General features: G+C 43.9%; 2 protein-coding genes across 2 annotated transcripts; both read left to right on the top strand.

The window, feature by feature from the left end:
- Nucleotides 1-5,785: 5,785 nt before the first annotated feature.
- On the top strand, nt 5,786-7,015 carry LOC306742568 (olfactory receptor 2A14-like; the record flags this gene model as incomplete). The annotated part of the gene is made up of 2 exons (XM_079224958.1): nt 5,786-6,680; nt 7,005-7,015. 2 exons carry the CDS (start codon nt 5,786-5,788, stop codon nt 7,013-7,015), a joined length of 906 nt encoding a protein of 301 aa, XP_079081084.1.
- A 7,561-nt stretch (nt 7,016-14,576) lies between these two features.
- LOC306742845 (olfactory receptor 52D1-like) lies at nt 14,577-15,509 on the top strand (the record flags this gene model as incomplete). Its single annotated transcript, XM_079225282.1, has 1 exon — nt 14,577-15,509. One exon carries the CDS (start codon nt 14,577-14,579, stop codon nt 15,507-15,509), a length of 933 nt encoding a protein of 310 aa, XP_079081408.1.
- Between the last annotated feature and the right edge of the window lie 6 nt (nt 15,510-15,515).

Raw genomic sequence — 15,515 nt, 5'->3', positions numbered from 1 at the left:
ATTTTATCATGCATTAAACCTCTTAGTGTTGCTGTAAAATGTTCCTAAAACGCCTATCAAGGCATACCCAAAGTAAATTGCAAGCTGTACTTGAACCTTTTGGAGTAAATCCATGGTTTTGTTTTTTTTAAAGGTAACACTCTGAAGCTTTCCCCGTCAATAGTCAGAATCACTTTAAGTGTTGCTGACACTGAGTTATATAAGTTTGAACACACTAGGCGTTTTTTATTTCCGCCTGAACATTTCTTTGCAAATAGATGAATGCGGATGACTATAAATGGAACTTATGAACGGGATGCCTTATCGAGTCAAAGTAAAAAGCAGATAACAATCACACAGAAAATGCAGTGGACAGGGGACTGGAGGACACCGGTTTGAGTAGGGAGACATGGAAGGTTGGGTGCACCTTTAATGAGGACGGGAGTTTGAGCCGGACCGCAGAGGGATTGATGATCCTATCCACCTCATGTGGTCTAATGAAGCGGGGTCCCAGTCTGCAGGACTTGACTTGAAGGGGTAAGTAACAGCTATCAGCAAGTGGCTCTGCTTCTGTCTGGAGAGGGCTCAGGCAGATCACTAGCTACAAGCCGAAAACCCCCCACGCCATGAACGACCTCCGCCTGGCAGACGAGCTGAACAAGTTCTACTGTCGCTTCAATAGACAATGGAGCAGTCCTGACGCCATCCCCCACAGGCCCATCAGCCAGCAACAAACCATCAGCCCACCCTCCCCCAGTCCATCAGCGGCTCACACCTCTCTATCACCGCCCTCCCCAGTGATGACCCTCACTATTCTGGAGAGGGATGTTAACAGACTGTTTAAAAAACAAAACCCCCGCAAAGCAGCGGGCCCGGACTCTGTCTCCCCCTCCACCCTGAAGCACTGCGCTGATCAGCTGTCTCCGGTGTTCACAGGCATCTTCAACACCTCCCTGGAGACATGTCACGTTCCAGCTGCTTCAAGGCCTCCACCATCATCCCCGTCCCCAAGAAACCAGGATCACAGGACTCAATGACTACAGGCCCGTCGCCCTGACCTCTGTGGTCATGAAGTCCTTTGAGCGCCTGGTCCTGTCCCACCTCAAAACCCTGACTGACCCACTCCTGGTCCTGTCCCACCTCAAAACCCTGACTGACCCACTCCTGGTCCTGTCCGACCTCAAAACCCTGACTGACCCACTCCTGGTCCTGTCCCACCTCAAAACCCTGACTGACCCACTCCTGGACCCCCTGCAGTTCGCCGACAGGGCCAACAGGTCTGTAGACGATGCAGTCAACATGGCCCTCCACCACATCCTCCAGCATCTGGACTCCAGGAACCTACGCCAGGATCCTGTTCGTGGACTTCAGCTCTGCCTTTAACACCATCATCCCGTCTCTGTTGCAGGACAAGCTCTCCCAGCTGCAGGTGCCCGACTCCACCTGCAGGTGGATCACAGACTTCCTGACTGACAGGAAGCAGCACGTAAAGCTGGGGAAACACGTCTCAGGCTCTCGGACCATCAGCACCGGTTCCCCCCAAGGCTGCGTTCTTTCCCGCTGCTCTTCTCCCTGTACACCAACAGCTGCACCTCCAGTCACCAGTCCATCAAGCTCCTGAAGTTCACGGATGACACCACCCTCATTGGACTCATCTCTGGTGGGGACGAGTCTGCCTACAGGTGGGAGACTGACCACCTGGTGACCTGCTGCAGCCAGAACAACCTGGATCTCAACGCTCTGAAGACAGTGGAGATGGTTGTGGACTTCAGAAAGAATGCAGCCCCACCCGCCCCTCTCATCCTGTGTGACTCCCCCGTCGACGCTGTGGAGTCCTTCCGCTTCCTGGGCTCCATCATTTCCCAGGACCTCAAGTGGGAGCTGAACATCAGCTCCATCACAAAGAAGGCCCAGCAGAGGATGTTCTTCATGAGGCAGCTGAGGAAATTCAACCTGCCAAAGAAAATGATGGTGCAGTTCTACACTGCCATTGTTGAGTCCATCCTCTGCTCCTCCATCACCGTCTGGCACGCTGCAGCCACTGCCAAGGACAAGGCCAGGCTGCAGCGCATCATCCGCTCGGCGGAGAGGGTGATTGGCTGCAATTTGCCATCCCTCCAGGTCCTGTCCACTTCCAGGACACTGAAGCGGGCAAGAAAGATCGCAGCTGACCCCTCTCACCCTGGACACAACCTGTTCGTGTCCCTCCCCTCTGGCAGGAGGTTGAGGTCCATCAGGACTAAGACCTCACGCCACACTAACAGTTTCTTCCCGTCGGCAGTCGGGCTCATCAATAGAGCCGGGTTCCCCACTGACTGACTCTACCACAGGACTATTCACGGACCATTCTTTCGGACCATTTATTTTTATTTTTATTCCTTTCTCTCCTCTTACCGGTCACTCCACTGCACAATTCATATTTAAACACTCATGCCACATACACTTAACTTTAACTTTAACTTAAACGCACACGTCACTTTAACATGCCACATACACTTAACTTAATACACTTAATACATACACTTAACTTTAACTTTAACACACACGTCACTTTAACATACACTTACATTAATGTTATCTGTTGTCTGAGCACTTTATCCTTATCTGATTTAGACATCATTGCACTGTTGCTGACGTTGATTGTTGTTTATCTCGTCTAATGTCTAATGTCTAATGTATGCACCTTCCGCCTAACTAAATTCCTCGTTTGTGCAAACATTCCTGGCAATAAACGGTTTCTGATTCTGATTCTGATTCTGAATTCTGATTCTGAAGTCCCATGAAGAGAGCCACACGTTCTGACGAGGGCACTAGGTGGGTCATTCATTCGGCGCCGGTTGGCCAGGCGCCTGGTGCGGCCGACCGAACTGAGGAGCGCAGACCGGACCTCCTTCCAAATCTGCCGGCACCTACGAAGGCCTGCTTGAACGGAGGACACCGCCACTTCCTCCTCCTGGACCGTAAACAGGGGTGGTTGGTATCCCAGGGAGGCCATGACGGGGTACATGCCTGTGGCGGAGCTGGTCAGGGAGTTATGGGCATACTCAACCCACGGCAAGTGTACGGACCAGGAGGACGGGCGGCGAGCAGTGACGCAATGTAATGCTGTCTTCAAATCCTGGTTTGTCTGCTCCGTCTGGCCGTTAGTCTGGGGGTGGTATCCAGAGGAGAGACTGGTGGTAGTACCTAGGGCTTGACAGAAGCCTTTCCAGACCTGAGAAGAAAACTGAGGTCCTCGATCCGACACAATGTCCTTGGGGATGCCGTGGAGCTTGACGACATGGAGGACCAGGAGGCTAGCATTTTCAGTGGTCGAAGGCAATTTGGCAAGGGGAATGTAGTGACCGTTAGTATGGCGGTGTTTCCTTCCGAAGGGGGCAGACCAGTGACGAAGTCCACTGCTATGTGGGACCAGGGGCGGCGGGGAATAGGCGAATGGTGCAACTGGTCTGCCTGGGGTTGGTGGGAAACCTTGCTGCGGGCACAGACTGTGCAGGTTGAATACTACTTTGCTTTAGCCTCGGATGAACCGTCTGTAGAAATTAGCAAACCCAAGGAACCGCTGTAGCTGTTTGCGATTGGTGGGCGTGGGCCACTCCACCACTGCCTGAACCTTTGCTGGATCTGCCTTCACCTGGCCCTGTTGGATGATGAAGCCAAGGAATCTGACTGGTCGTCACATGAAACACACATTTCTCAGCCTTGACAAAAAGCTTGTTCTCCAGTAGCCGGCACAACACAAGCCTGACGTGTTGGGTGTGTTCATCCATGTTCTGGGAGAAGATGAGGATATCGTCCAGGTATACAAAGATGAAACGGTTGAGCATGTCACGGAGGACATCATTGATTAAGGTTTGGAAAACTGCAGGGGCATTGGTGAGGCTGAAAGGCATGACGAGGTACTCAAAATGGCCCAGGGGGGTGTTGAAGGCGGTTTTCCATTCGTCTCCCTTCTGGATCCGAATAAGGTGGGAGGCATTGCGAAGGCCCAGTTTGGAGAACACAGTGGCCTCGAGGAGGGGCTCAAAGGCAGGGTCAATGAGAGGGAGAGGGTATTTGTTCTTAATGGTGATCTCATTAAGACCACGGTAATCTATGCAGGGGCGTAGCGTGTGGTCCTTCTTGCCCACAAAGAAGAACCCAGTGCCAACAGGAGGAGGAGGAGGGTCGGATAAAACGTTTGCTTGTTAAACATGTTGCTCTATATCTCTCCTTTAAACACTGATGTAAACACGTTGCTCTATATCTCCCCTTTAACCACTGAGATAAACATGTTGCTCTATATCTCTCCTTTAACCACTGATGTAAACACGTTGCTCTGTATCTCTCCTTTAGCCACTGATGTAAACACGTTGCTCTATATCTCTCCTTAAACCACTGATGTAAACACGTTGCTCTATATCTCTCCTTTAACCACTGATGTAAACATGTTGTTCTATATCTCTCCTTTAACCACTGAGATAACACGTTGCTCTAAATCTCTCCTTTAACTACTGAGATAAACATGTTGCTCTATATCTCTCCTTTAACCACTGATGTAAACACGTTGCTCTATATCTCTCCTTTAACTACTGATGTAAACACATTGCTCTAAATCGCTCCTTTAACCACTGAGATACACATGCTGCTCTATATCTCTCCTTTAACCACTGAGATAACATGTTGCTCTATATCTCCCCTTTAACCACTGATGTAAACATGCTGCTCTACATCTCTCCTTTAACCACTGAGATAAACATGTTGCTCTATATCTCTCTTTTAACTACTGAGATAAACATGTTGCTCTATATCACCCCTTTAACCACTGATGTGAACATGTTGCTCTACATCTCTCCTTTAACCACTGAGATAAACATGTTGCTCTATATCTCTCTTTTAACTACTGAGATAAACATGTTGCTCTATATCACCCCTTTAACCACTGATGTAAACATGTTGCTCTACATCACCCCTTTAACCACTGAGATAACATGTTGCTCTATATCGCCCCTTTAACCACTGAGATAAACATGTTGCTCTACATCTCTCCTTTAACCACTGAGATAACATGTTGCTCTATATCGCCCCTTTAACCACTGAGACACACATGTTGCTCTATATCGCCCCTTTAACCACTGAGATACACATGTTGCTCTACATCTCTCCTTTAACCACTGAGATACACATGTTGCTCTACATCTCTCCTTTAACCACAGAGATAACATGTTGCTCTATATCTCCCCTTTAACCACTGAGATAACATGTTGCTCTATATCTCCCCTTTAACCACTGATGTAAACATGTTGCTCTACATCTCTCCTTTAACCACTGAGATAAACATGTTGCTCTATATCTCTCTTTTAACCACCGAGATACACATGTTGCTCTATATCTCTCCTTTAACCACTGCTGTAAACACGTTGCTCTATAAATCTAAGGAGGTGGGTCTGGTGTTGATGCTCTTCCTTCACATGCAGAGGTATAAACAGCAGATATCTAAGCAGCCTCACATTGGCAGTCTGCTCATCAGCAGGTTACACACATTTATCTGTGTGTAGAATGAATGCTTTGTGTCATTGAAGAAATCTATTTTAAGTGTATTTGTGTATTCATTTAGGCTGGGGAGTAAATTGTAAGTATTGCTGCTCGTGAGTTCTTCTTTTGTCTTGATCCTTTTCAACTAAACAGTGAAGCAGTGTTTTCAGTGTTTGTACAGTGCCTGTGTTATTTATAACAATGATTTTAACTAAATCCAATGATGCAGTTTGGTTTGATAAAAGAGAAGTGAAGCTTGATACCATTAGTTTAGTCATCTTGAACTAGAATGATGGTAAACTCAACTTTATCTTACTTCATTCTTGGAGCTTATGTGCATGTTGGAAATTTAAAGTACTTGTATTTTATGTTAACTGCAATGTTATGCACTGTTATATTTATTGTCAACATATCTCTCATTGTGGTTATCTGCATGAACAGAAGCTTACATGAACCTATGTACCTGTTTCTCTGCAGCCTGTTTGTGAATGAACTGTATGGTAGTACAGGGTTGTTTCCATTCCTTCTGGTTCAGATCCTCTCTGACATTCACACGGTTTCTGCTCCACTGTGTTTCCTGCAGATATTCTGCTTGTACACTTATGTACATGTAGAGTTTTTAAACTTAGCCGTTATGTCTTATGACAGATATCTTGCTATCTGTTATCCTCTGCAATATAACACACGTATGACATTTAACAAAGCGGTTATCTTTATTGCTGTAATATGGTTTTATTCTTTTGTGAAATTCTTAATTACTTTATCCTTAAACATCCGTTTGACATTTTGTGGAAACACCATAAACAGTGTTATTTGTCATAACTACCATGTTGTTAAGTTGGCGTGTTCTGACACTCGGGTGAATAACATTTATGGACTTTTTGGTACTGTTCTCACCATTTTAGTCCCTCTGCTTCCAATCATTTTCTCGTACTTGAAGATTCTTAGCGTTTGTTTCTCTGGTTGTAAACAGACCCGACAGAAAGCGGTCAGTACCTGCACACCTCACCTCGCTTCCCTGCTCAACTTTTCTTTTGGCTGCTGCTTTGAAATCATTCAGAGTAGATTTGATATGACCAGTGTACCCAGACTGCTGCGGATCATCCTCTCACTGTATTTTCTCATCATTCAGCCACTTTTGAATCCCATCATGTTTGGATTGCAAATGTCCAAAATACGGAATACATGTAAACGTGTCTTTTGTTATAAAATGTTGACTTGTCGCAAAGATACGATGTAGATGAAATAACTCAAGTGTCATCATGATTTCCTTTTTTAAAGCATGCTGATTAAATGCATTCAACTGAGTGGAACCATTGTGGCATTTTTCATAATGGTGATTTTAATGTTTTCTTTTTCCAAATGCTTCAGAATATTTATGAATCTAGAGACAAATTGTTTCACCTAAATGTTTACACAGAGCAATACACACATGTACTTATACAGAGACAATCAATAAATATAACATATTTAAGTGGCATGACAACTCTTCGTCCTTTCTCTTTTGGTAGATGTTATGTAGCCGCTGGTAACTTACGTTTGTAAAATCATTTTCATTTGGCCTTTGAATTAATTCATATGAATTTGGTCTTTGTGATATTGAACTGTTCATATATACTTTAATTTAATTACAATGTGGTGCATAAGTTACATTACATTTCATTTGATAGTATATTTGACCTTTTATGATGTTAAATAAACAGAATATGTAGCTTTAGTCTTAAATGTTATGATGTAAAAGAGTATATTATTAAAGTGTCTAGTGTATATAGAGATAATGTGCAAAGGTGTGTAACTGTAGTTAATTCATTGTCCTGAGGATGTAGGAGTCAGAGTGAGTTAGTGGGGGTCCTGGTCTTTGCTGATGAACCCAACTGCAGACGCGAAAAAACTGTTCTTGTGGCGTGAGGTCTTGGTCCTGATGGACCGCAGCCTCCTGCAAGAGGCAAGGGACTCGGACAGTTTGTGTCCAGGGTGAGAGGGGTCAGCTATAATCTGTTTTCCCCGCTTCAGGGTCCTGGAAGCGAACAAGTCTTGGAGGGCAGATTGCAGCCAATCATCCTCCTGTCTCCCACCACCTCCACCAGGTGATAGCTTAGCATCATCCTCCTGTCTCCCACCTCCTCCACAGTATCCAGTGGACACCCAGCACACTGCTGGCCTTCCTTACCAGTTTGTTCAGTCTCTTTCTGTCAGCTGCAGTGATGCTGCTGCTACAGAAGACCATTCCATAAAAGATGGCTGATGCCAACACAGACTCAAAGAAAGTCTTCAGGAGGTCCTTGCACTCCAAATAACAGTCAGTCCAGTCCAGTTCATTTTTCAAGTGAACATCCAGGTACTACGATTTAATCTCAATGTCCAGTCCCTGTATGTTAACTGGTACTGGAGGAGAGCGTTTACCCCGGTGGAAGTCCACCACCAGCTCCTTGGTCTTACTAGAGTTGATGTTGATGTGTTCCACTGGCACCATCATATAAAGTCCTTATTTAGTTCCCTGTATTCCCTGTCATCATCGGCGGAGATGAGGCCGACGATTGCAGACTCGTCAGAGAACTTTTGCAGGTGGCAGTTAGCAGAGTTGTGTTTAAAGTCCGAGGTGTAAATGGAGAAGAGGAATGGAGCCAGAACGGTTCCTTGTGGGGTTCCTCAATTCAATTCAGTTTATTTTGTATAGCCCAACATCACAAATACAAGTTTGCCTCGGAGGGCTTTACAATCTGTACACATGACATCCCTGTCCCGGGACCTCACATCGGATCAGGAAAAACTCCCCAAATAAAGATAGTAAAAACCCTTTCACAGGGAAAAAAAGGGGAAGAAACCTGAGGGAGAGCAACAGAGGAGGATCCCTCTCCCTGGATGGACAGAAGCAATAGTTGTCATGTGGCAAGAATGAATAACGTAACAGAGTTACAGCACATTACATGAATATGACAGACATTATTCATATAATGAGTAGTATGCATGGTCCATGATCCAGATAGCCTCGATCCATTAAGCAGAAGGAGGTAGAGAGGAGGGGCATCCCAGGGGCAGTGGGAGGAGAAAGCAGGGCCATGGCAGCTGACAGGACGGCTCCAGGCCAGTTGCATCAGCAGGGCCATGGTTGTATCAGCAGGTCCTGGTTCCAGGCAGCCACGAATCCATGGAAAAAGAAAGTAGAGTTAGTAATATGCATTGAAGAGACAATCATTTATCCAGAAGGAGAGAAAGAAGAGGTGAAGAGGAGGAGCGAAAGAGGAAGAGAAGGAAAGGAGGAGCTCAGTGTATTCTAAGATGTCCCCCAGCAGTCTAGGCCTATAGCAGCATATCTAGGGGCTGGACCAGGTAAACCTGAGCCAGCCCTAACTATAAGCCTGAAACAGCCCTAACTATAAGCCTGAAACAGCCCTAACTATAAGCCTGAAACAGCCCTAACTATAAGCCTGAAACAGCCCTAACTATAAGCGCCATCAAAGAGGAAAGTCTTAAGTCTACTCTTAAATGAGGTGACCGTCTGCCCCCCGGACTGAAAGTGGAAGCTGATTCCACAGAAGAGGATCTTGATAACTGAAAGCTCTAGCCCCCAACCTACTTTTTAACACTCTGGGAACCACAAGTAACCCTGCATTCAGTGAGCGTAATGCTCTCGTGGGGTAATATGGCACTATAAGCTCCTTAAGATATGATGGTGCATCACCAGTTAAGGCTTTGTAGGTAAGGAGAAGGATTTTAAATACGATTCTCAATCTTACAGGAAGCCAGTGGAGAGCAGCTAGTACAGGAGTAATGTGATCTCTCTTCCGCGTCCTCGTTAGTACACGAGCTGCAGCATTCTGGATCAATTGGAGAGATCCAAGGGATTTACCGGAGCAGCCTAATAATACGTTCCTGTGCTGCAGGACACCTGGTCTGATTCACACTCCCGTATCCGCACATACACGCCCCGATGCCAGACTGGTAGGCGGACTGAAGTGGGTCCAGGGATGAGCTCACCAGGGGGCGGAGATGGACAAGGACCAACCTCTTCAAGGTCTTCATCAGGTGGGATGTTAACGCCAGCGGCCTGAAGCTGTTGAGGTCTTTGGGCCGCGGGGTCTTTGGTACTGGTACCACACAGGACGTCTTCCATAGCTCTGGTACTTTCCCCAGCCTCAAGCTCAAGTTGAAGACGTGCTCCGCTATCCCGCACAGCTGGCCTGCGCAGGATTTGAGGAGCCTTGAGCTGATGCCGTCTGGACCCGTGGCCTTTCTCACCTTGATCCTCCTCAGTTCCTTCCTCATCTGGTTAAGGGACTCAATGATGGAAGAGCAGAGAATGGACTCAAAGATGGAGGAGTAGAGGATGGACTCAATGATGGCAGTGTAGAAGTGCACCATCATGGTATTTGGCAGGTTGAACTTCTTCAGTTGCCTTAGGAAGAACATCCTCTGCTGAGCCTCTTGGTGATGATGTTCGGCTCCCACTTGAGGTCCTGGGTTATGGTGGAGTTCAGGAAGCGGAAGGACACCACAGCGTGGGTCGGGGAGTCACACAGAGCATGGAGCTCTACGTTTTTTATTCCTGCCCCATGTGGTCAATCTCCCACCCGTAGGCAGACTCTGTTTTCCCCCATTAGTAGCTGTCCAATTTGTTGCAAAGTATGTGCACGTTGGAAAGACATTTTCCCGGTAATGGTGTCAAATCCTTGTAGGCGGAGACGCTTAAGCACACCGGAACGGCGTTTCACTGCATCAGTAAAGTTGAGCGCACCTTTTGACTAAATGTCAAGTAATTCCATGGAAGTTAAAAGAAAAGTAGGGAGTACATCTTCTGGAGTTGTCTCCATGATGTTTATGACCTCATATATGGTGAAAAAACTCTGGGCATCACAGCAGAAAACTGAATTTACAATAAAAACAACACAATACAATACGCACCAATACTCCGAGGCAGCCATCTGCGTCGCCAGATAAGTCGCTTTGGATAAAACTTTATGGAGATGCAGATTTCATTTTCCAACAGAACTTGGCACCTGCACACAGTGCCAAAGCAACCAGTTCCTGGTTTAAGGACCATGATATCCCTGTTCTTAATTGGCCAGCAAACTCGCCTGACCTTAACCCCATAGAACATCTATGGGGTATTGTGAAGAGGATGATGCGAAATGCCAGAAGAGCTGAAGGCCACTACAAGAGCAACCTGGTCTCATAACACCTGAGCAGTGCCACAGACTGGTTGACTTCATGCCACGCCGCATTGCTGCAGTAATTCAGGCAAAAGGAGCCCCAGCTAAGTATTGAGTGCTGTACATGCTCATACATTCCATGTTCATACTTTTCAGTTGGCCAAGATTTCTAAAAATCCTTTCTTTGTACTGGTCTTAAGTAATATTCTAATTTTCTGAGGTACTGAATTTGGGATTTTCCTTAGTTGTCAGTTATAATCATCAAAATTAAAAGAAATAAACATTTAAAATGTACCAGTCTGTGTGAAATGAATGAATATAATAGACAAGTTTCACTTTTTGACGATATTCTAATTATATGACCAGCACCTGTAATAGCATGTGTTCTCTGGCTTCCACTCACAGTCTATAACATGCAGCTCAGGTTAACTGGAGACTCTGAACTGCCCATAGGTGAGAGTGTATGGTTGTCTGTCTCTGTATGAGACCTGAGATAAACTGGCGACCCGTGAATCCTGCCTTCGCTAATGGCATGGAATCTCAAGGCAGCTTTCTATTCAGAGGACTACGATGCGACTATAAAACAATTATCCATTCAAGTTGATACATCGAAAATGTTGTATAATGAAATATAATTGGGTCTGCATCGTAGTAAAAACACAGACTTCAGCATGGTGTGAATCATTTGACATAACAAGCTGCCCTTATTCACAAATTTATAATATAGACTTATCTTCAAACAAATCCATGTTACAGACAATGAGCATTCAGAACCGTACACAGTAGACTTCGCTACATTCATTTTATTGTTAATTAATATATTTCCTGTTTAGTAGCTCAGTTATGTAGTTAATCCAATAAATATTTAATTTCTAAAGAACTTGATCATTTCATTTGTGTGTACATTCACGAATAGGTCACTGTACACCATGGCAATAACTCAGTAGCAACCCCTAAATAGAGACTTAATTGATTAATATCACATTTTAAAATGTCCCTATTTTTCCAAAATTAATAATTAATATTTTTCCTAAATTAAATATAATGTTAAATTCTCTTTAACAATTGTTTCTTATGGCAGACGCTGAGTGCCTTCACTCATAATTAAGCTAGAAGCGTATTAAATCTGCAACCAGAAATAACGCTCTACTGGGCTGGAAAAAACCCAAAACCTTTGCCCAATAGATTTTTGGGTTTTGTCCATTAGAGAAAGACTTGCATACCCCATATCAAAGTGTCTGGTTACCAGCATTATATAGGTGAGCCAAACAACCGTTTATTACACAACCTCCTTCACTAGATTTTGGGCTATACAAAATAAACTGAATTGAATATAGTTGGGCTCTCCTCCACGCACAGCACTGGCTCTGGAACCAAGCTCCTGGAGAGAGGTTGGACTTTGTCCTTTTCTGGAGTTGCCTAGGGTGAGAGGCGCCGGGCGGGAGTTTTCCCCAGACAACGAGAGGGTCGCCTCCCTGCGCCTGCGGGTTGCGGGGAGTAAGGCTCTGACTGTTTTTGTGCTTATGCACCGAACAGCAGTTCAGAGCATCCGGCCTTCTTGGAGTCGGTGGGAGGGTCCAGGAAATGGCGCCGCCTGCCGACTCCATAGTTCTCCTGGGAGACTTCAACGCTCACGTGGGCAATGACAGAAACCTGGAGGGGGTGATTGGGAGGAACGGCTTGCCCGATCTGAACCCAAGTGGTGTCTCGCTATTGGGTTTCTGTGCTAGTCACGGTTTGTGCATGACAACCACCATGTTCGAGCATAAGGTGGCTCATAAGTGTATCTGATACCAGAACACCTGAGGCCGGAGATCAATGATCGACTTTGTAGTCGTATCATCTGATCTGCGGCCGTATGTCTTGGACACTCGGGTGAAGAGAGGAGCAGAGCTGTCAACGGATGCAGTGGATCTGTGGTAGGAAATGATGGTGGAAATAAAAGAAGGTGTACCAGTCCTATTTTGGAGCGTGGAGTCGACAAGAGGAGTAGGGGGTGGAGTAACATTCCCTATCATACCGCCGTGTCATGTATTTAGTGCAGAGTCCATGTTCTCAGAGCGCATCTGGGATCCCCTTCTGTTTGGGTGGAGGCGAACCTAAGACCTTTGGTAAAACAATGTCTAGCACCAAAACAGTTCGTCCACATGAGTAAAGTTATGTTTTCACAAAATTTCAAAAATCAAGTGTCACTTTTTCAGCTTTAGGGCCATATGATCACTTTACACTTGTGTCTTATGTCAATGGTGCCTCATTATATAGAGAGCTGAGATTGTTCTGCAATTTTAGATGTAAAAAACATGGGTATATATCATATGCAAGTAACTTTAAAAAGGTGAATTTAAGAAATTATGTAAAATCGAGAAAAAGGCGACTCGCAACCTATCTTTCGGAGGGGTATGCAACATGAACAGTAGTGTATATATATATATATATACATATACGTATATATATATATATATATATATATATATATATATATATATATATATATATATATATATATATATATATATATATATATATATATACATACACTACCGTTCAAAAGTTTGGGGTCACTTAGAAATGTCCTTATTTTTCAAAGAAAAGCAGTGTTTTTTTCAATGAAGATAACATAAATCAGTAATACACTACATTGTTAATGTGGTAAATGACTATTCTAGGTGGAAACATCTGGTTTTTAATGAAATATCTACATAGGTGTATAGAGGCCCATTTCCAGCAACTATCACTCAGTGTTCTAATGGTACATTGTGTTTGCTCATTGCATAGAAGACTAATGGATGATTAGAAAACCTTTGTGCAATTATGTTAGCACAACTTTTACTGATTCACACTCCTGTATCCGCACATACACGCCCCGATGCCAGACTGGTAGGCGGACTGAAGTGGGTCCAGGGATGAGCTCACCAGGGGGTGGAGATAGACAAGGACGAACCTCTCCAACAGTTATGCTGGTGAGAAGCTATAACACTGGCCTTCCTTTGAGCTAGTTGAGTATCTGGAGCATCACATGTGTGGGTTCATTATACTCTCAGAATGACCAGAAAAAGAGAACTTTCATGTGAAACTCGCCAGTCTGTTCTTGTTCTTAGAGATGAAGATTATTCCATGAGAGAAATTAAGAAGAAACTGAAGATTTGTCTGGGTGTCCCCAAACTGTTGAATGGTAGTGTATATATATATATATATATATATATATATATATATATATATATATATATATATATATATATATATATTAATATACTGAATTGTATTAATAAGATGTCCTTATGTCAAAGTGTTGGAATAAATGTTAAATATTTAACTGCAAAGTAGTAGTAATCATACAGGGATGTTTGCTGAAATTGATTAGATGGCCCTACCAAATAAAAATGGCACCAGCTGCCACTGCACCTATTACTTCACAAACAGACGCATGATGAATAAATTGATCGATGACGAAAACTAAAACATCGATCAACTATAAATTGAGCGATGACTAAATTGATCGATGACTAAAACTACTAATCAGGAAGGACGAGTCAGTTGGGTGACATCAGTTCGATGTCTCCTGTGGTAATGACGCCACATCATCTGCCCTGAAGGGTTTAAAGAAGCAGAGGCAGAGCTTCATCTCACTTCCAAAGCAGTCATGACTAGACAGCAGATGAATGTTAGGATTCACACAACGTCCCTGTTCGGTCAGTTATAATTGTATTCCATTTAAAAGAGGTAAATGATACCTTTGTAAAACCTGTCACACGTGTCTTTGTGAGAATTGAAGTCTTTACTGTTTTCAGGCTGACTACTGTGTGTTTATGAAGTGTTTAGAAAAAGTGTAAATTTAACATGTAAACTAGTTTCATTTCAGCAAATCTAGAACATTTAAACATGTGAATTGTTTATCCTGTGCAAACTTGAATTATTATATTGTGAACCAAAGCGATGATGACGATAAACTCCACACAGGTTTCATATTTCACTTTTGGTGCCTACTTTGATCTTGGGCTGTCTAAATACTTATGGTTCATGATTATTATGTGTTTTTATGTTGTTATAGTTTGCACCAACGTGTTGCTCATTGTGGTTATCTGCATGAACAGAAGCTTACATGAACCTATGTACCTGTTTCTCTGCAGCCTGTTTGTAAGTGAACTGTTTGGTAGTGCAGGGTTGTTTCCATTCCTTCTGGTTCAGATCCTCTCTGACATTCACACGGTTTCTTTTTCATCTTGTTTCCTGCAGATTTTCTGTTTGTACACTTATGCAAATGTACAGTTTTATAACTTAGCTGTCATGTCTTATGACAGATATCTTGCGATATGTTATCCTCTACAATATAACACTCGTATGGCATTTAATAAGGTGACTATGCTTATTGCTGTAACGTGGTTTATCCCTGTTCTTCATATAGTCATTGTGATATTTTTGAGTGCATCTTTACAGCTGTGTGGGAACATTATTGACAGATTGTTCTGTGACAACTATTCTGTTGTGAAACTGGCCTGTTATGACACAACAGTCAACAACATCTATGGACTCATGTACACTTTCATTGTATTATTTGGTCTTGCAATACTAATCTTTTACACATACATGAGGATTCTCAGAGTTTGTTTCTCTGGTTCTAAGCAGACCAGACAGAAAGCTGTCAGTACCTGCACACCTCACCTCGCTTCCCTGCTCAACTTCTCCTTTGGGTGTTTCTTTGAAATTGCGCAGGGCAGATTTGATATGAACAGAGCACCCATTATGTTGCGCATCTTTTTATCTTTATACTTTCTCACTTGCCAACCGCTCTTCAACCCTTTAATGTACGGACTGAATTTGACAAAAATCCGCATCATATGTAAAAGTCTTGTCTTTGATAAGATGTAAGGTACT

Source organism: Taurulus bubalis (genome assembly GCF_910589615.1).
Source record: "Taurulus bubalis genome assembly, chromosome: 10".
Classification (NCBI taxonomy): domain Eukaryota; kingdom Metazoa; phylum Chordata; class Actinopteri; order Perciformes; family Cottidae; genus Taurulus; species Taurulus bubalis.
Note: the sequence above shows the minus strand (reverse complement) of the source record. Positions and strands in the feature narration are given on the sequence as shown.